At 42.2% G+C, this 21,862-nt stretch overlaps 1 protein-coding gene across 1 annotated transcript; it reads right to left on the bottom strand.

Annotated features, from left to right (window-relative positions):
* Positions 1-1,214: 1,214 nt before the first annotated feature.
* On the bottom strand, positions 1,215-21,274 carry mpp2a (membrane protein, palmitoylated 2a (MAGUK p55 subfamily member 2)). Its single transcript, XM_039611383.1, has 14 exons — positions 21,204-21,274; positions 14,118-14,166; positions 12,744-12,844; positions 12,450-12,605; positions 12,088-12,255; positions 11,804-11,911; positions 9,504-9,623; positions 7,709-7,840; positions 7,507-7,609; positions 6,088-6,156; positions 5,834-5,995; positions 4,886-5,088; positions 2,402-2,530; positions 1,215-2,270 (listed from the first exon to the last, which is right to left on the bottom strand). The coding sequence occupies exons 2-14, from the start codon at positions 14,146-14,148 to the stop codon at positions 2,094-2,096; spliced, it is 1,659 nt and encodes a 552-aa protein (XP_039467317.1). The 5' UTR covers positions 14,149-14,166; positions 21,204-21,274; the 3' UTR covers positions 1,215-2,093.
* Between the last annotated feature and the right edge of the window lie 588 nt (positions 21,275-21,862).

The raw sequence follows: 21,862 nt of genomic DNA, 5'->3' as shown, positions 1-21,862 counted from the left end.
AATGAAACATATTCATGGGACAAAATGTGCTTAAATTGAGCAAATAAACTGCAAATAAAATCCATTAAAGTAACTGACTGTGAAATAGTGTGACCAGGCCTTAAGGCAGTAATACTTGATTCAGACTGGCTGAATCTGTCTACTGGCTGATCAGCACAACTACAAAGCTGATAATTCTTTCCTAGTGACCAGCAGATTAAAGAAAACAAAAAAAGAAGCCTGACACACTTTTTGGCAGCTAAAAAAAAAAAGAGTCCTCTCAGATGGTTGTAGATGAGGAATTTTAAGCATCTGCGAACAATTATTAAATTTGGAATATGATGACAAACCCATGCAGAAAACAAATAGAAAATCATCAAGTAAATGGTTATGTTTTAAATCAGGCCTGTAGGGTTTTAGATCACACCCTGGGTCAACACACCTGAATCAAATGATTAGTTCATTACCAGGCCTCTGGAGAACTTCAACACGTGTTGATTTTAGCCATTTAAATCAGCTGTGTTGGATCAAGGACATCTAAAACCTGCAGGATACCGGCCCTCGAGGCTTGGAGTTCTGTTTTAAATGAACAGTGTATCTCCTAAGACTCATTCTATGATTTGCTCTTAATAGTGGCCACATTCACATTTTACATATGGAACTGAATTAAAGAGGGTTCAAGTTTAATAACAGAACCACGAGAAGAGGCCAGCATTATGGTTTAAGAAAAAGAGTTAACAGTTCGCTGAATCTAGAGCTCCAGATTTCTCATTTGTTTCTTTGTCGTATTTTTTCAGCACCTGCTCCATAGGAGAAGGAGGATATTTGTTGCTTCTTTTTTGTTCTCTAAATCATAGTTTAATCCATGTGACCCACCCAGTATGCTACTTGTTGAAAAACTGTTAAAGAGGCGACTTTGCCGCACACTGAAACAAAGTTAAGATGAAATTATAGTGAAATGTGACAAGCTGTTTTTTTTTATGATAGGTGAAGATATCTAGAAAAAATGTTTCTTTATGTTTAAACCTGGCTGAGAGGTTTCATGCTAGGTTTTGATCGATATCAGGGCTCTCAAACTCCAGTCCTTGAGGACTGAGGTGGCAATTCAGCCATTTGATTCATGTTACAGCGGCTCATGAGTGAAGTGAATGAACATGGTGCAATAACAGTACTTTCAGAAGTACATTTTTCCAAACACTTACATTTACTCAAATTTAGTAGGGTTAGGGGTTGCATGCAGTCAAGTTCTACACTCTTGCTAATGACCTACTAATTGTATTCAGTTGTGTTGCAACAGGTACACATGGAAAAGTTTCAGAACACCGGCCCTCAGGACTTGAGTTTGAGACCCCTGGTCTAGATGTCATGTTAACTTTGACTTTTCAAACAAATTTAATCAATTATTGCCACTGATGGTCATGTACCATTTAGATGCTATTGCTCAGTGATTAGTGTCTCTAACCAATAAAGGTTCAAATGAAATCTTTTTAAAAGCCTGAAAGAGATGTCCTTTCACTTTTCAACCAACTCCAGAACAAGAGACATTTTTTAAAGATTATGACGGCCTCACCAGACTTAACCTAAAAAAAGCTTTACCCATGGGTATGAGGGGATTGATAGGAAGCCTTATACAACTTAACCTTTATGCAAAACATCCACATTTACTGTAGAAGGCAGTGGGAAACTATTTTTAAATTAATGATGAGAAACTGTACACTTACAAAAGTGACAGATGGAGCTTGCTTGTTCCTGATGGCACTGAGTTGCACTGAGATGGCTCTGATTAAATGCAAAAAATGTAAACAATGACAATGTCTGATGATAATCATCAGTAATGGCACAAAGTCTTTGCTCTGAAGTCTCTATGTAAACAGGAACACACATGCATATGCACACTTTTTGAAATGAAGGGTTTTTTCCACCTCCTTGTTCATCTCTTTCCTTCTTCAATTCCATGCTTTCTTTGCAGCACTGAAAATATATCCTGTTTAAATTATGGAAATTTGAGAATTTATCCTGTAAAGTTATTACCCATCACTTATACTCAGTGGAATATTTTCAGTGCCAGCTTCCTTTCTTGTTCCCTCCCTCCTCAGTCCAGCACATGTCTCTTTCTAGAACACCCAGGTGACCGGGACCCACTGGGGGTTTTTAGAAACCGTTTCCAGCGCTGCTTTGACGGTGCGGTATGTCTCATCTAGGTTGTCGTTGACAATGCTGAGGTCAAAGTAGTGACCATAAGCTGTCTGGATTTTAGCACTCTCGTCACACGTCCTCTGCAGCTCTTCATCCTGTGAAGGAAAACAGATAACAGGGCTGTTAATCACAGGACTTCTGCTTTGACTGATTTCTCATTATTTGCTGCTTCCTGAGTTATTCATCTTCTTTATGTGTATATGGTTGTATTGTGAGCACTTCGTACCATCAGCGTCTTGGTGACCACCCCTGCCTCTACAGCTGACTGATTTATTGCCTTGAGCACCTCGAACTCTGGAGCTTGAAGGAACACGATGTAGGGCAAGAACTCAGAGGTCCGCAGAACTTTGAGAGACTAAAAAGAAGACACGCAAGCAAAATCAACACAAGTACATTAGACTGAAAGAGTCTCTTGAAGGCTGTAAACTTTTTGACCCATTGGGCTAATCCACCCACTGGGATGAAAGTTACTGACTGAAGACAGTGAACGACTTTGTTTTCTCTATCAGTGTTCTTAATAAGATGCCCTTGAGTGAGGCACATGACACTATGCTGACTGAATGGGACTGACTGTGTCAAACAGATTTAAGATAAAGTAGAGAAGTTGTCAGGGGATTACGACGTGCGGAATGTGGAGGGTTTTATTTTGTGGACCCAAATAGAGGACGCAGGAGATCAAAGTCAAAAATCAAGCCAGCATTTAATACCGATAAGTCCAGAGATAAACAAGGCTCAAAACTGAAGGATTAACAAAGGGAATAGAAAACCCGGAATACAAATCCAGGAACCACAGGGAAAACAAAGCTAGTGGACGGTCCCCCGACACAAACAGAGTAATATAGTGTATGCTGTTAAGTGCCAGGAGGATTGCCATGATTTATACATTTGGAAAACCAAACAACATCTGGCAAAGCGGATGGCACAACACAGAAGAGCTACACAGGAGGAGAAAAGGGAAAGGCAGGGAGCCAAGGAGCTAGTGGTAGACCTCCGCAGACACAAACATCCTCCACTGCAACACCTAACATCGAAGGCATGGCTGGCACATTGAAGCTGTGGACAGCTGCAGGTACCTTGGTGTTCATCTGAAGAATAAACTGGACTGGACTCACAATTCAGACGCCCTTGACAGAAAAGTGCAGAGCAGGCTGCATCTGCTGCAGAGACTCAGGTCTTTTGGAGTGAAGGGCCCACTACTGAAGACCTTCTATGACTCTGTGGTGGCCTCAGCCATCTTTTATGGTGTGGTCTGCTGGGGTGGCAGCATCTCTGCTGGGGGCAGGAAGAGACTGACCAGGCTGATCCAGAGGGCCAGATCTCTAAGATGCCTTCTGGACCCAGTGGAGGTGGTGAGTGACAGGAGAATGGTGGCTAAGCTGTCATCCCTGTTGGACAACATCTCCCACCCCATGCAGGAGACTCTGGCTACTTCCACACGTACACAGGTATTTTTGAAAACGGAGATTTTCCGTTTTCGTTTTTAAAAAAAATTCCGTCCACACGTAAAAGCCAAAACGAAGGAAAACGCTGCTAGGAACATGCCAAAGCAGCAGGTGGCAATATATTCCTAACAGTGTAGAAATGTTGGCCAATCAGAAGTCTAGAAGCCTGGGTGGGAAAGAGTAAACAAAGATGGCACATAGAAGCAGAACTGAGTCCTATGTGTGGAGGGACAGTAACTGTGTGTGTATATGTAAGCATTTAAATACTGCAGAGAGTAAAATTAACAGTAACGGTATTTTGTCTAAGTCCGCCATTGTAGAAATTCATTTCACTGAAACAATAACCTAGTGCACAGTGTGACGTCAAAAAAGGCGCACACCTTTGACGCTACGTTTTCTCCGTTTTCCTCGTCCACACGTAAACACAAAAACGGAGTTTTCGAAAATCTCCACCCTGGCAGGAGTTTTTAAAAATCTCCGTTTTCAGTGACCGAAAACGCCGTTTACGTGTGGACGAAAGGTGCAAACGCATAGAAAAATCTGCGTTTTCAAAAATACCCGGGTACGTGTGGACGTAGCCTCTGACAGCACTGAGCAGCTCCTTCAGTGGCAGCTGCAGCACCCACGATGTGGGACGGAGAGATTTCACAGGTCTTTCCTTCCAACTGCTGTCAGATTCTACAACATGGTCTCTTCAGATGACACACACACATCCAATACACCGTGATACCCTTCGCCCAGTCTCCCTTGTATGCAATATTATGCGCAATACTTATGTGCAATACCAAGTGCAATTTTTTTTTCTACTATAAGTCCATGTAGTGGTTAGTGATCACCATGTTTTATGCGGACGGAGCAGCCTCGACTTGATGGTGGGATCAGAAAAGCAGAGAAGACGAAGAAGAAGCGAAAAGCAAAGTCATAGAAAAAGATGAAAACGATCTAAAGTTTGGGACCATTTCAAACAAAGGAAAAACAAAAATGCTGTACAGTGTGTTCATGGTAAAACTGAATCAGCTTACCACAATAGCACAACGACATTGATTCAGCATCTCAATAGAAAGCACCCAGTCTATGACTCCACTAGCACAATGTAAGTTAGAGCATTTCACTTAATAGGCAATAGAAACTATTAGAAGCACGTGTGTAATGTATACAGGATTCTGTCAAATTAGCCCCTAATTTTCACACAACGGCAGTAAAGATGATGCTGCTTATGATTACTGCTAAATCAGAAAAGTCTTGAGCAAGAATATATATGTGCACACCTGAGGGTTGGCGTCCAGTATGCAGACCCGCCCTGCCTCCACCACCTCATGTATGGAGTCGATCTTCAAGCCGTACAGGTTGCCCTCATACTCTCCATGTTCTAGATAGCGTCCGTTCTTGATGTCTGTTTCCATTTTGCTGCGGGTAATGAAAGCAAACATCCGACTCTCTCGCTCTCCCTTTTTGGGTTTTCTGGAGGTGTCTGCACAGATACAATAGAACAGAATAGAATAGAAGGAAATTACTATGATCAATTTATTAGCTCAAGCCAGCTAACATAGCCCTCCAACCCAAAATGTAAAATTTTTAGATGGATGGTGGACATTTTAGTCAGTTTGTCTGCCACGTTTAGTAGCAGACCCCGCCCAGAAAAGATAAGAAAAAAATCAGTGTGGGTTAATTAAATAAATGGAATTGATGTGAGTTGATTATTTTTTTAAATAATTTTAATTTTATCTTTTGTTTTGCTCCTGCCAAGTTGCTTTAATAAAATCTTCTGCTATTAAAGTCTAAACTGTGGCCATTGCTTTTTCAACCCTTTGAGAAACATTAAAGGTGAGTATTAATCTATATTAGTCCAAATAGGTTGCTCTAGCCTTTCCCAGTAATATCTTCGCCTGGGGCCTATTGTACAGGCCTCTAAAACCATCCCAGGATAACAAGTGCCACAACAGGTGTAATCAAAAAGATTTGACCTGCAAAGCTAGTCAGCTTTTTTCCTATCAGGGGAAGCAGGGAAGACACGTGGACATGAAGGCAGTCAGGCTGAGCGAGTCCCCTCTGCATCATCTACTGGCTAAGACTCACAGGATCAGGGATTAAGACGTTTTTGTAATCAGAGAGCCGAAATCAACTTCCTGTATATGGGTTTGTGGGCCTACCAATCGACACAATATAACAAAAAAACAATTCTAGCTACTGGCAATGGGATATATCAGACTTCATACATGGAATTATGGTCCCAAAGAGCTGTGGATCCCTCAGTAGAAGCTTATTCTTTAGTCTCCGCCTCCCCACACCTTGAGCACCAATCAGAATCAGAGTTTTCCTCTTGAAAGGTGGGACCTTGGCCACTTCCTCATAGAGCAGTATCTCATGTCTGTCAAACTCTGAGGGTGAACAGAGAGCAGAAAGTAAGGACGAAGCAGTAGAAATATTTTACCCCAGCAGAGCTAAACTGATCCTGGCCCTGTTTTATTACCTGCATTTTTGGTGGTCACATACATCATCTTCTTCTTCTTCTTTCCTCCAACACCAGTACAAAGATTTCCTGTTGCATTGTTGGAGCACAGCATTAGTGTAGGCAGATAACTGAAGTCAATCTTCAAACTACAGTCATTTATGAGCATCAGTCATGTTTCACAACTACTAACTTGTACTCATTTGCCCACAAGCTGGCTTGTAATGATCAGTCATGTTCATGAAGGTGTCTCTGCCAGATATTATGTCTCATACACATTTCATTTTTCCTCTTTAAGTTCTAATATTCATGTTTGTGCTTCTAAAAGGGGAATTAGATCTACTGACAAGAGCTCCCTTACAGAACAAAACCCTTTCTGTGAACTAGCAGTTGTTCGAATGCTTATGCAAATCTCACATTTACAGAAGTGTAAAAATGACACATCATTGACTGGTAACGTTTAGCAAAGAAAGCAAAGGTTGGACATCAGAGAGGGATGGCTCTTATATGCCATAATAACTGGGGTAACTCCCACATATGAAAGTGGGAGTATGTTCAAACTTTTTTCTGGTAATCTAATACAGGTTCATGCTATAATGCTCAATGTTATGTTAAAAATCTTTCTTATAAAAAGTTAAGTCTAAAGATTCTTAAAACATTGTAGACCAGTGCACTGTCACATTGTAAAATTTAAACATCTGAGCAAACTTCATGTACCTGACGTGTTTGTGTAGACCTGGATTTCCACCACCACACGGCAGTGACAAATAATCAATAAACCATGGGCTGCAGCAACACACACCAGACATGTGAACATACTGCCCTTCCTTAATGAACACCTACTTAATACTTAACACTCTTTCAGAAGTCTTTTTTTTGGCTGCCATATGTTTATTAACTATTTATATTTCTGTTCACAGTATAATATGCTAATATAGTTCAATACAAATGGGTCATATTCTGTTGTGTTCATGAAACATTTTTGGCTTTTACTCCAAAGCTGTAAAAGGCTGATGGGGTACTGTCGTCACCCTGCAGGGCAACAGCTTGGACACTCAAGTTTGTGAATGCTATAACTCCAAAATGTGCCAATGTGGGATTTTGAAATGTTTTGGATTTTGAAGGTGCATCTCCTAAAAATTTCAGATGAGTTTGAATCTCAGCGACACTGACCTCAAGGTTTCTTCAAGTTTCCTGAAAATCTTGTGATGCAATAATCCAAGGAGGAAGTCACCTAGGATTATCTAACTGATACCATCTACTAGGAGGCTGCAGAGCAACACTGGCAGCCACCAGTATTTTAATAATATTTTACATCCATAGTGAGATGATTTCATTAAGGCCCAAAACACACACTGCATCCATGCTTTGATTAGAATTCAGGCCCTCTGTTAAAATAAAGTGACCATCATCACAACCTTATTCGTTCTTTCATATTACCTGCAGGTGCCAGCTCCACATCTCTCTTGACAAAAGCTTTCCTTTTTTCCTCAAGCATCTGACTAGGGATCAACCCAGCACTCCCACCTTCCACATGACGTGCCTGCACAATAAATGAAGAAAAATTAGCAAAGCAATCCAAAGATATGAAAATGTGCACACAGGAAACTGTAACATGTTCACATAAATACTATTCTGTCACCTGCCACCAGTTGACATCATCCTGATTGACTATTTGCAGGATATCCCCGGTCTCAAACCTTAACCCCGCCTCCTTGCAAGGAATCAGGTTGTCGTTGGCTGGGTCATAATCATAGTGACACTTAAAGAATACCTGGAGAAATACATAGAGGTACACATCTTTATTTCAGTGGTGTATCCCAAGTTAAAATCTCTTTAACACTAGAACTGCCAGGAGGGTTCATGTTACCACAGGTGCCATTACTGAGGTACTGCTTGTAGGGCTGCTCGATTATGGCAAAAATGATAATCACGATTATTTTCACTGAAATTGAGATCTCGATTATTTGACGATATTTATTTAACAATAGCAATGTATTGAATAATGGCTTTAAAGATTGTCATAAAATAGTGTGCAAATACTGATTACAGTGGAAATGTTTGCAATATAAAAAATAAATGAAAAATGTAAACATCTATGTTTAGTGAACTTCAAAATACAGCACAATATTTGATCCACGTCTGACTCCGCGAACCCATAATGTTTCCACACCACTGAAGTCGTTTTACCTCTCTTTTCAACCAACGGCATACTTTCTTCAGCAGCCATTATCCTCTCCTCTCCAAATAACTTCTGCTTAGCTTTCCGAGCTTTCCGAGCTTTCCGAGCTTCCCTCGGGTCCTCTTAATTGTTGTGACGCGTGTTCGAAACGCAGAGAGGTGCGCTCGATTTGCCACACGGAGCAGCGTGAGAGTAAAGCACGAGGGAGGTGCTAATAATCGGCTCAGTCATTTTTAATGATCGTTGAAAGCCCAGATCGTAATCTAGATTAAAATTCGATTAATTGAGCAGCCCTAACTGCTTGCAGTAATGGCAAAGATGCCATTTTTTAAGTTCACTTAAGTTGTTTATTTCATCAAATTTTTCTAATTTTAAGTCACATTTGGCAAAACAAGGATTTAAGGTGAATTTTGAGGGATTTGAATGGTTTCAATGAGTTTTAAAATTTAATTGCAGGTTGTAAAGTTAAAACACACATTAGAATAACTTTAGCAAACAAAGACTGGACAAAACTAGCACAACAGCTTACACATTTAAAAAATATAATTAAGACCAAACCTGCACACTACCCTGCCTCAGTCCGCAGCTTCACCTGCTGAGGTGATGCTCAGGCCTGAAACTGGATCTCTGGATTTCACTCTTTAGTTATTTGGATTAGTTTCCCACAATCTGGAGTCTCTGTTCATTTCAGTTCCCTACGCTGCCCTACACAGTAAGCTACATACCTGGTTCTCCATGCCTTCAGTCCCACAGTCTGCCCGGCTCAAAATCCCATCCTGAGCCCAGCAGCAATTACTCATGTTTCACCTAACTACTTTCCCCTACATATTTATTTATCAATCACATATAGATAGCTCTGGCTCATGTAACAACAGCATTTACGTCAAAATGTGTGTGAACAATCGTACTGCTAGGCAACTCAATGTGCCACAACAGTGATTTTACATTAGTTTCTGTGTGGTCGAAATAACATCCTTGGCGGTTCTATGTAAAAATGGCTATACTTTCTTTTCTCTTTTAAACCCAAACACCCCAAAATTCAGTATTTGATGAAGAAAACCATTTTTAAAACGGCATGAAATATGAGATCACGTGGTTTTAATTTAACAGAGGTCAAAATAAGGTTCTAGTGTTAATGAAAATAAGTTTCTAAGAATTAAATTCAGTTAATAACAAAAAAGAAAATAGAAACCATGACAAATAAGGAGAATAGATTTGGCCCCATGTGTCTTTTCTGTGTGTGTTTATGTGTTACCTGTACAGGTGGTATGGATTCATGATAACTTGGCAGTATCTTCAGAACCACAATTCCACTAGCTGCTTGCAGCTCTTCCTGTAAAACCCTGGGGTCCCTGCCCACTTCTCGTCCATTCACCTGTCAGTAAAGTAGACAACAAGAGTAATGACAAAAAAGATTCCTTACATATATTAAAGGTTAAGCTATTAAGGGTTTTAAACAGCTGACTAGAGTTTTACATTTAAATTTGCAAATTCGATCAGTTGGCTTAAATATTTACAGAATTTTGAAGCATGTAAAAATTAAAAGCCTCTTGTGGACTATGCAGATGACGGACAAATTGAACAACTGAAAATGTACTCTTAAGGTGTTAGTCGACAACAGAGCACCAGAACAGGGCCCAATAGCCCTGTCAGGAGGGATAGACATGCCCAGTGCAAGCAAGCTACACCACAGAACTGTCATGGTCCCTGTGCCTGTTCAGCTGACTCAGTATGGCTAGTTTTTCAAGTGTTTTTGTTTATTTTGTCCCTTCTCGCTCCCCTCTTGCGCCCTGCGCTCTACTGGGGCGGAGTTCATTGTGATGCCTGCCCCTGGCTCCCGCACCTGCAAACAATCATCTGATCAACACTCTCACGGGCTCACTACTTAAGGCAGCTGCTGGGAATGCCTCGCCGCTGGATTACTGTGTAACCCTTGTCAGTGTTTCCTGTAGTCATCAGCTTTCTTCAAGTTTCTCTTTGAAGCGCTATTCTAATACCAATCTCCTCTTTTCATGCCAGACTCTGCATGCCCCGCCCAAGGACCTGATGTGTTGTGAGTGTGGTGTGTTGGTGCGGTGTGAGCGTGAAGAGGAATCCCCGGGAGGACAAGTCCTGTGTGTGAATTACCCGTGTGTGTTTTCCCCTCGTGACCCCTGGAGACCCCAAATCCCTTTCCTTCACCTGTACATAGTGGCACTCGGTGTGAAGAAAATAAACTAACTGATTTCTGTGATTCTAGTCTGCGTCTGAGTCCCTCCTGTGCTCATGACAAGAGCATTTAAACACAGGTATTTGACATACTGTTTTGACTGGAAGAAGCTCAGCTAGTAACCTAGCGCAATTATGTCTACCTGAGTGAAACACAACTCAAACACCAAGTAACTGACTGAGCTTCTGATATCTTACATTCATAGTATCTGCTCAAACATCCACTCAAATGAATAAAGTTCCACAGATTCCAGCAGTGAAACTCCAATAACTGCAGCACCAAAAACCCCTGAATAAAATGTCAAAAAAAACAAACTTTCCCTAGCAAATTATCCTTACTTTTGCTATTTTTTTTCTGATCTATTCATTTGCACAGTATTGGGATTGAACTTCTGTGGGTTTCTGTCCCATGCTTCCATAAGAACACATAGTTTACCTCGCCATCTAGTGGTTAAACAACAATATGGACACAGATTTATGCATTTAGACTTCAGAATTTCAGAACGCTGTGATCAATAAACAGCGGGGTGACAATGACCACTTTAGACAATGACATCATGTTAGGATGATATGAAAGACATTTTATATTGTTTCACAAAACAATTATGAGAAAGTAAAAAAGGTCCAGAGAAATTTCAGTGACACCTTAATGTGCCAAAATATGTGTAACCGTTTTTCTCATTTTAGGTTTTTTCTTATCATAGTTGTGGAGGTACGCAAGTAATCATGTCATGCTTGAGCCTGACCTTGAGTCATAGCGGTTAACAAGTTGACGCTCACTGCCATAAGAAATAAACACAAGAGAACAAGAGTCGATAAGTAAATGCTTAATGAGACAATTGATACGGTAATACGGTAATATTAGTAAGCTTCATATGTAAATCAGGTGGGAACTCGGAACAGCATAAAATAAAACTGGACACATGTGAAACGGCTATTGCTGTAAAAATAGCTTCCCTCCCAAGAATCACAGTGACAGTGGGCCAGGTGCACTGATTTCCTGGAGTCTCAGCTGGTCTCCTGGTAACCTCACAGTGAGACCCATTTTATTGTGGATGAAACAATGGAAATATAATGTGAGCTTCGGAGGCGTTACCACTGAACAGTCTGCAGTAGCTCTACATGTTTCTAAACTATGAAAGGAAGCAGATGTCGGCTCTTACATTCATAGGACAGATAGTCTTAGCAGGAAACCAAAAAGTATATTCTTCAAAAAATACTAACTTACTGAAAAAAGTAAACAACTATCCTATAGAGCTAAAAATGCAAGGTTCCACCATAAACCAATAAATTAGAGGATCATTGAAAATTAAACAGAGGAAAACAAAAAAGAAAAAAGCAACACACCTCTTTGATGATATCGCCGACGTGCAGCAGTCCTTGTTGGTCTATCATCCCACCATGAAGAATACGCGCTATCACAAGCTCCCCACCCTCCACCTTGAATGTCACACCCTGGAATACAGTTATTACTGGCTATTATCTCCATCATTAACTCTAATAAAAATCTGCATCCAAATCCCAAATGGCACCAGTATACAACCCCACACAAGCATTTATTATTTCACAAAATGAATGTTTTTAAATCGGAAACACAAAAGGTGCAAACGGTCCAAATTCTAATAACCTACCAGATGCTCCCCGGCTATTTTGCGTATGCCCACCATGCGGATGGCATCAGGTGGAAGGTGGTTGTGTGCTTGGCTGTCTTCTGGTTCATGATCCACAAAGTCACATGGGCTGGGAGGTGGACTTTCACACGCTTGAGCTGCCACTGAATCATGTGTCTCCAGCAGAGACTGAAGCACAAAATATCATGCATGAAATATTCGTTTTCGTTCAATTAACCACCTCTGTGACTGGAATACAGTGAAAACACAAAGTGGGAGACACTGTGTGTGTGTGTGTGTGTGTGTGTGTGTGTGTGTGTGTGTGTGTGTGTGTGTGTGTGTGTGTGTGTGTGTGTGTGTGTGTGTCTTTGTGTGTTCCACACCTGGAAGTGAGGCTGCGTGAGAATGCGAGCAAGCTCGGCTGCGGTGTCAGAACGATTGGTAAATGGGTCCAGGTCTCTCAGGATCTCCTGCAGGAGCTCCACATTATTCTCCCTCACAGGTGACAACCGTGGCTCCTTCAGGCTCTCCTCTTGCTCCTTACACACAAATACAAACACGGTTACAAAGACGAGAGCATGCTGCAAGTGCCTTTACAAGTATGAATGACAGAATCGCAGCAAAATTTATTGCATTTAAAATATGTGTGTGCACGAGTGCATCTGTGTGAAGCGTACCAGAGGGCTTTCCATGATGCCTTTGAGGTAAATGAGGTCCAGGTCATTGGCTGTGGTGGAGCTGGCCGTGCTGTCGCTCATTGCGTCCAACACTTGGGGCACTGTGAGACACACACACACACACACACACACACACACACACACACACACACACACACACACACACACACACACACACACACACACACACACACACACACACACATACAGTGAAGGGAAGAACAACATTACGTAAGGGAAACATGGTAAATGAGACAGTGACAAATGACACAGAGCTTGTGTCTACAGTTGTAGCTCTGCTTTAAACAAGCATCTGGCTTCCTGGTTTTAACAAAGCTGTGATGTGGCTGTCTGAATTCTGCTCATTATAGGGAAATTCCTCATTGGAATTAAACATCGTTTTAGTTACAGATACTTACGTGAGTATGAGTTTATAACTCCATATTAATCTAATGGCATGGGTTAAAAAAGCTGCAGACTGTGTGTTGTGTCAGGTAGGGAATATGGTAGGACTGACAAATCAATCAAAACCGACATTCAGGACCTCAAATTGACATTTTTTGTCTTTAAATTCTGTTAATACTCCCCCCAGTGTGTACTGTCTCCTTTAAAACATACTACCGAGTGTGGTTGTTTGGACACATTTTTGGGTTTAGGAACGACAACATTGAACAAAGAGAAGAAAACAAAAAGCTGCAGAAAAATTGGCTAAAATCATGTGCTAGAGAAATGAACTGTACATGTATTGCTTTGCTTTGCTTTGGAAGTTTGAGAAAATTTCAACTTGCCAGCACAGCTTGTTAGCCGGAATGCTGCCTAAAGATTAAAGTTTAAAATTGAAATTTAAAATTAAAGAAAACTAGATTATGACTCATAAATACAGCCTACAGCAGTGCTGTTATGTACAAAACTGCAGTGAATTTAAGATTTTCTATATTTAGTCATATTCAAGGGAAGTATGCTACAATGTAACAAGCTGCAATTATGTAATTATTTCATTTGTATTTATTTTAGTATTTTCATAATATTGAATTTGATATTACCAGATGTCTATTTTTAAAGGCCACAGGTGTAAGCAAACCAGCACCATATAAGCTATATATACTACAGTGCTATCATAAATATTGGTATTTTGGGGGATCAGTCGTTTCCTGGAAGATATTCTACAGTGTAGCTGTAACTCTAAAACATCTGTTATCATTAATTAGCTTACAAAGAGCAAATACCACCATTTTTCAGATTAGTAACACATTCTCATATTCCTGTTTTTTAAGCTTTTGTGAAACTGGATTTTAGGAGAGAGCTGTGAATAAAGAAAACAGAAAAATCATGTGGCGATGCTAAGCTGATGTGGAGTATAGTGTTTGGTCTCACCAGGCTCTGTCCTGGTGGAGGCCACGGGCATGGTAGAGCTGCAGTAAATCTGAGAAGGACAGAAAGAAAAAAAGGAAAGAATGAGCAACAAAAAGAATGTAAGTGCAGGTCTGAAAATAAGACACCGGCAATAATGATAAAGCCGTTCAATGAACACCGACATTTAAAAAAAAAAAAGCTTGTTCCCTTTGCTGCTACATTCAGATGGGGCTGATTTAGTACAAATGAATGATGTACTCTATTCATGCCATGCAAACCACCTGCTTTTAAACTCACTGGGCAACTTGCAATACAAAGATAAACACTTTCACATGAATAAAAGCCTCAAGATTGGAACCAATTGGATAAGTTGACACTCTTAATATATAGGCCACTGCAACACTTTTACACGCAGTGCAATACACCACTACAGCCTCAGTAATACACATTTTTTTAAAAACAGCTTTTAAGCTTAAATGATTTTACCAGGCTTTTTTATTCCTATAAATTGCTGCAGGAAGAAGAAAAAAGGGGAGAGCACAATTGCAAGTAATGTACTGGCATAGAAACATAAACACTAGAGCCAGGGTAGCTATTTATCCATTTAGGCCAGAAGCTAAATAGCTGAGCTGATATATCACACATGCACTGCAGCTCTGAGTTTTTTTAGTGATCCTCTGACAGAGGTGGATATGAGACCAAAAAATTGGAGAGTTGTCAGTTATCATAGATATACGAAGAACCAAATCTGGGCTTGTAACATGTTTTTCTGGCAGTTCTGACATTTTAGTAATTATTTTTATAGCATGATTTAAAAAAGCAGATTCACCAGTCTAAAATATACATGTTAAACATTTTAATTAACCTTTTCTGTTGAGACTTATGCTGCCATCCTGCTGACTGAGAGTAACAACCGCCTGATAATAACTGATGACTGGATTCAGTGTGTGCTATAAATTAGCATGAGATGAAACTGCACTGCTCAATTGCTGCACGTGGGAATGTTTGCGGGTGTAGACGGTATGCTGGTGTTTTTGAACCCCCTCCCCGCCATAACACAGCACGACAAACACACACAGGATGCAGTGATGTCAGCGACTGAGGGTGGAGCTCCACTGATTGTTCTGGAATTGAACATGCATGGCAAAAGGGGACGGGGGGGCATGTGGGTGTGACTAATCTATACACTGCCAAGACAACACACACAATACAATGCCAATACGGGGAAAATGAGAAGGGAACAAAGAGGCACACATCCCCTTTAATGCTTTCTATCTATCTATGCAGATATCTATGCTTGTTGCTATGACAAGCTGCTGTTGCAGTTTGTGGCTGCCATGGAAACCCATCTTCCCTCAGTTTTGCCTTCACACACACCCTGCTGTTTATACTAGAGTAGGCATTACACAACACCTCAGGCAAAAGTGGATGACGTAAAAGGAGAAGCTGTAAGAGTGAAACGTGTGGAACGGGATGGACTGGATGTAAAGTATAATGTCTGAAAGATGAGATTCACACCGTCATCCAGCTTTGATGCACATTTTATCCAAGCTGATGACAACAAATGTGAAAGAAAACATTACAAAATTTTAATCTTGGATACTACCCAGACCTGTTTGGGTCTAGACTGGTGACAGCAAAACTCCATGAATGATAATGAAAATCATAAAAGAGAGAAACTGACTGAGCATAAGATGTTTCAGTGCTTAGCACTGTTGTTTCACAGTGCAACTTCTTAAAGTTCAAACCCGGGCCTTCTTTTTTCAATCTGTTCTTCCAGTTTCCTCCAGTAGTTCCAGTTTCTTCCCAAACTGAAAACATGTCAGGTTAATTCCGCTGACCAAGGCACTAGCCTACACCCATGTGGTGGCTGCCCAGTGCTCTTAAAAGGGGCACCCCCAAATCATGTTTACATTTTACTCCAGTCTGTAGTACCATTTATCCAGGTTCCTCGTCTCCCTCCTCTTTCTTGGGTTTCTGCTGCCTGAGGTATTCACTGAGCACGCTGTCAGTTGGGGCCATCTTCGTGATGTATTCGTGGATGGTTCTTGTCTCATCCTGGACCGTGGTGCTGACACTCACCAGTCCCCGGCCCCCTTCCTTCCGCTTAGCGTACAGCCTCAGGGTGCTGGACTTGGGGTGAAACCCTCCATGCATGGTCAGGAGCTTTCTTGTCTTTATGTCAGTGGCTTCTATCTCCTCCTTTGGCCAGCCTATTACCCCAGCAGGGTACCTGATCACGGGCAGGGCGTAGGTGTTGATGGCCCGGATCTTGTTCTTACCATTCAGCTGACTCCTCAGGACTTGCCTGACCCTCTGCAGGTACTTGGTGGTTGCAGCTTTCCTAGCGGCCTCTTCATGGTTCCCATTCGCCTGCGGGATCCCCAGGTACTTGTAACTGTCCTCTATGTCTAGAGATTGACGAGGTACAACATAAATGCTACGGCAAGGAGGAGTCAGGACGCCAGGTCAGGGGGGAGATATCATCACCCCCACCCGAGATTGGGTACACAGCCCCAAGTGCGATAGAAGGATCGTTGAGTGCGAGAGGAACTGACCTGAAAAATAGGATCCTGTATCCCCCGTAGCCGGTTACCAAGATTACGTGAAGTACCCTCAGAAGATCTACTAGATGATGTTAATGCAGCACTACGGACGATACCTACAACCACGATTACCGACACTAACAAGCTGATCTACAATACGGCAGCAGTGATCAGTGAGATGCTTGGCTACAAGTTGAACAGCCACAAGGGGCAGTACCCTCCATGGAGAAGGAGGCTAGAGGGCAAGATCAAAGTAGCACGGAGGGAGGTTAGCCAACTAACGGAGTTGCAGAAAGGTGCGACAAAGAAGGTGCATAAGAAATACAGCAAGTTGTCCATACCTGAGGCCTTGGAAACTGCCAAGCAAAGACTCACAGCCTTGGCCAGCCGCTTGAGGAGGTACACCACAGAGATAGAAGGCGGGAGAATAAACCAGCTGTTCTCCACAGAACCAGCAAAGGTGTACTCTCAGTGGCAAGGGAACAATAAGAGAACAGCACCACCAAGGCTGGAGACGGAGCAATACTGGAAGAGCATATGGGAGAAGGACGCAACCTATAATGGCAATGCTCAGTGGCTAGTGGATCTGAGGGCAGACCATGGCGACCTCCCTGAACAGGGTCCGGTAACCATCACAGTGGCAGACATCCAAGAAAGGGTCTCCAGTATGAAGAATTGGATAGCACCAGGGCCCGACATGGTTCACGCCTACTGGCTGAAGAAGCTGACTGCACTCCACGAGCGTCTGGCAGCACAAATGAACCAGCTGCTAGTTAACGAGAGACACCCGGAATGGCTAACCGATCCCCAAGGACCCCAAGAAGGGACCGGTCCCATCCAACTACCGACCAATAACCTGCCTCAGTACTACATGGAAGCTCCTGTCAGGCATCATATCGGCTAAGATGAACAGGCACATGGGTCAATACATGAGCACATGGGCACAGAAAGGGATTGGCAGGAATACCAGAGGCGCAAAACACCAGCTACTGGTAGACAGAACAGTCAGCCGAGACTGCAAGACCAGACTGACCAACCTGTGCACTGCCTGGATTGATTACAAGAAGGCCTATGACTCAATGCCCCACAGCTGGATACTGGAATGCCTAGAATTGTACAAGATCAACAGGACCCTAAGAGCCTTCATCAGGAACTCAATGAGGATGTGGCGTACAACACTAGAGGCCAACTCCAAGCCCATAGCACAAGTCACCATCAAGTGCGGGATCTACCAAGGAGATGCTCTGTCCCCACTGCTGTTCTGCATAGGCCTGAACCCCCTCAGTGAGATCATTAACAAGACTGGCTACGGATACCGACTATGGAACGGAGCAGCTGTCAGCCACCTCCTGTACATGGATGACATCAAGCTGTATGCCAAGAGTGAACGAGACATCGATTCACTGATCCACACTACCAGGCTATACAGCAATGACATTGGAATGTCGTTCGGACTGGAGAAGTGTAGTCGGATGGTAACAAAGAGAGGGAAGGTAGTCAGAACTGAGGGGATTGAACTACCAGAAGGCAACATTGCAGACATAGAGGACAGTTACAAGTACCTGGGGATCCCGCAGGCGAATGGGAACCATGAAGAGGCCGCTAGAAAGGCTGCAACCACCAAATACCTGCAGAGGGTCAGGCAAGTCCTGAGGAGTCAGCTGAACGGTAAGAACAAGATCCGGGCCATCAACACCTACGCCCTGCCCGTGATCAGGTACCCTGCTGGGGTAATAGGCTGGCCAAAGGAGGAGCTAGAAGCCACTGACATCAAGACAAGAAAGCTCCTTACCATGCATGGAGGGTTTCACCCCAAGTCCAGCACCCTGAGGCTGTACGCTAAGCGGAAGGAAGGGGGCCGGGGACTGGTGAGTGTCAGCACAACAGTCCAGGATGAGACAACGAACATCCAAGAATACATTGGGAAGATGGCCCCAACTGACCGAGTACTCAGTGAATATCTCAGGCAGCAGAAACCCAAGAAAGAGGAGGGAGACGAGGAACCATCATGGAAGGACAGGCCCCTGCACGGTATGTACCACCGGCAGATAGAGGAGGTGGCTGATATCCAGAAATCCTACTAGTGGCTGGACAAAGCTGGACTGAAAGACAGCACAGAGGCACTAATCATGGCAGCACAAGAACAAGCTCTGAGTACAAGATCCATAGAGCCTGGGGACTATCACACCAGGCAAGACCCCAGGTGCAGGCTGTGTAAAGATGCCCCAGAGACAATCCAGCAGGGTGCAAGATGCTAGCAGGCAAGGCATACATGGAACGCCATAACCAAGTGGCCAGCATAGTGTACAGGAACATCTGTGCCGAGTATAACCTGGAAGTCCTGAGGTCAAAATGGGAGATGCCCCCAAGGGTGGTGGAGAATGACCGAGCTAAGATCCTGTGGGACTTCCAGATACAGACGGACAAAATGGTGGTGGCTAACCAACCGGACATAGTGGTGGTAGACAAACAGAAGAAGACGGCCGTAGTGATCGATGTAGCGGTTCCGAATGACAGTAATATCAGGAAGAAGGAACATGAGAAGCTGGAGAAATACCAAGGGCTCAGAGAAGAGCTCGAGAGGATGTGGAGGGTGAAGGTAACGGTGGTCCTCGTGGTAATCGGAGCACTAGGTGCAGTGACTCCCAAGCTAGGCGAGTGGCTCCAGCAGATCCCGGGAACAACATCGGACATCCCTGTCCAGAAGAGCGCAGTCCTGGGAACAGCTAAGATACTGCGCAGGACCCTTAAGCTCCCAGGCCTCGGGTAGAGGACCCGAGCTTGAAGGACAAACCGCCCGCAGGGGCGTGCTGGGTGTTTATATATGTGTGTGTGTGTGTGTAGATGTATGTATGTATGTATGTATATGTATGTATGTATGTATATGTATGTGTATGTGTGTGTATGTATATGTGTGTGTATGTATATGTGTGTGTATGTATTCAGTGTGAAAAAAAACAAAACACAGATGTTGCAAATCTAGGGTAGAACCACTGACGGTACGGCTGAACTAAACTGTGTATGTATGACTCATCAAATAAATGCACATCATGAGTAGCAGCGTAACTTCACTGAGCTGTATGACAATGAGTATGGGAGTACAATATTTTTGCTGTTTTGTTGATATTACTGCGCATCTGATGAGGAAGTGGACTCATTCTATGTGGATGAAGTAGGCTGCTCAGCTACTGTACATGTCAACTACAATAACAGCCCAACACAGACACATTAATGACTGTGTTTAAAATGCTGTGAAGTCCATTTGCTTTCCGCTTTCTCACACGTTCCAACAAACACCCCTCGTCCTCCTACTCCATCCTCACTTTTTTTAACACTTCTTTCCCTCACAGCTTCCTCAGCTCTGCACACTGTCCTGCTGTCTCAGTCCCCTCTCCTTTTTAATCCTTTTTTCTTGCTTGAAGATCCCCTTAATGATGTTCCCCTCCTTCTTACCTTCCTCCCATCCTCTCCTCTCTATTACTCCCTTATTTATGCAACATCCCTGCCCCTCCTCCATCCACCTCCCACCATCATCCATCTGCTCAGCTGCACCAGGACAGGCCTGCTGTATGTAAAGAAACAATTGTAGAAAGCACATGCTGGCAAAAGCTGTTTGTCTGTGTGCTGTACAACATGCCAACATGGTTTAAACTGTGTCGTTATCCTGTATTTAGTAAAGCTGGTTATTTCAAACGATTTCTTCCTTGGACTTGAGCTAAAGTGCTGTTTTATCCTCATTTTCTTTTGTACTGTTTTACTATTTCAAAAGGAAAATCCCAATCAAGCAAATATAATAGCTGGACTACAACTTAACTGATGACAAATGTAGTGTGATTATTGTTTCTAATCATTATTATTATTTTGAGTCTCTGAGATCATAACAAACACACAAATCATGTCAGTTACTAAACTTAAACAGCAAGAACATTACTTAGAATTGTTATTGAATTGTTAGAATAAATAATAGAAAAGAAACAACTTTAAGAGGTTTGTGGTATTTAATATTATGACAAAGGCTTTATTAAGCAATTTAAAAAAGCTATATTTGGCAAGTATTAAGACAGATGAGTCTAGCTTGATAAACTGTCATAAAATTGTCAGGGTGTGTGTGACTCTAAGTCTTAAAGCCGTTTAACTGGTAGCCTAACTACACTACCATTAACATAACCAGTGAATCCCTCAGCAAACACACAATAAACGACACAGGCGCAAATACACCAGTGCAAGCAGAGAAGTCTACTAATTAATCTCAGGAGTCATACATAACAAAGCACCACACACACAAACACAAAAGGAGAGAGCGACAGAGAGACATGCAGAGAGCCTGTCTGACAAAGGAAGATGGTAACCAAACATCACAAATGAAATGTAGCGCTAGTGGCGCGCGGTTATTTAAAATACACTGACAGAACCGCGCGCACACGCGCGCACCTTTGTCAACCTAGCTTTAGTGTATCTGCTCCCTTATAATAAACGACCCTTGTTATTAGGATACTTTAATGATAAGACATCGTCTGTTAATAAAATGATATTTGCGACACATAAAAAGAGATTCACCCACCTTTAAACACAACAAGAGAAGCTTCCTGCCGTCTGTGATGTCTCGTGCGCTTTTTGTTGTCGTCTGGTTTCTCGGTTCCCTCTGTGACTGGAGGAGGCAGAAAAATACACAACTTCCGAGAAAACTTCAGAATAAAGGGCATTTAGCGACTAAAGCTACAATAAAATTGAATTATTAAAGCACTATATTTTTATATTTATATAAAAGTAAGCGTTGCCACTGCAATAAAAATTATAAAGCATGCAAGTAAACAAGAAGCGGGATGGGAATGTAATACTTTAACGCTTAGAATCAAGAAACTTCCGGTTGAATTGACCATATTCCCGGTGCTTTACGTAGAGTTGTATTAAAGGGCCAGTGCTTGTTTTGCTTTCACATTTTTTTTCTATTGTTATGATTAATACATGAGCTATAAGAAGAATGTGTAAATGTGAGAGCTTTTGTATTGTCCATCACAGTTTGTCCTAGAAATACTCAAATAAAATACTCACATACAAAGAAACATAATAATATTATTATGTTTCTTTGTATGTGAGTATTTTATTTGAGTGGGATACCAGTGAGAATGATACCTTTGACAATGTGATGTTGGTTTTCTCCCTGGTATTATTAAGCCATCTTTGCCTCCAGCATAACTTCTGTGCTCTGTGATTAATTCT

Source organism: Oreochromis aureus, linkage group 4, assembly GCF_013358895.1.
Source record: "Oreochromis aureus strain Israel breed Guangdong linkage group 4, ZZ_aureus, whole genome shotgun sequence".
NCBI classification, from domain to species: Eukaryota; Metazoa; Chordata; class Actinopteri; order Cichliformes; family Cichlidae; genus Oreochromis; species Oreochromis aureus.
The sequence above is the reverse complement of the archived record's forward strand: the minus strand, read 5'-3'. Positions and strand labels throughout refer to the sequence as shown.

Excerpts from the sequence above, each read along its gene's own strand:
- mpp2a (XM_039611383.1), bottom strand. The coding sequence starts at position 14,148 with ATGCCCGTGGCCTCCACCAGGACAGAGCCTG. Across the intron at positions 5,996-6,087 it reads TGTGACCACCAAAAATGCAG|AGTTTGACAGACATGAGATA; the intron begins GTAATAAAACAG and ends GTTCACCCTCAG. Across the intron at positions 2,271-2,401 it reads TGGTCACCAAGACGCTGATG|GATGAAGAGCTGCAGAGGAC; the intron begins GTACGAAGTGCT and ends TTTCCTTCACAG.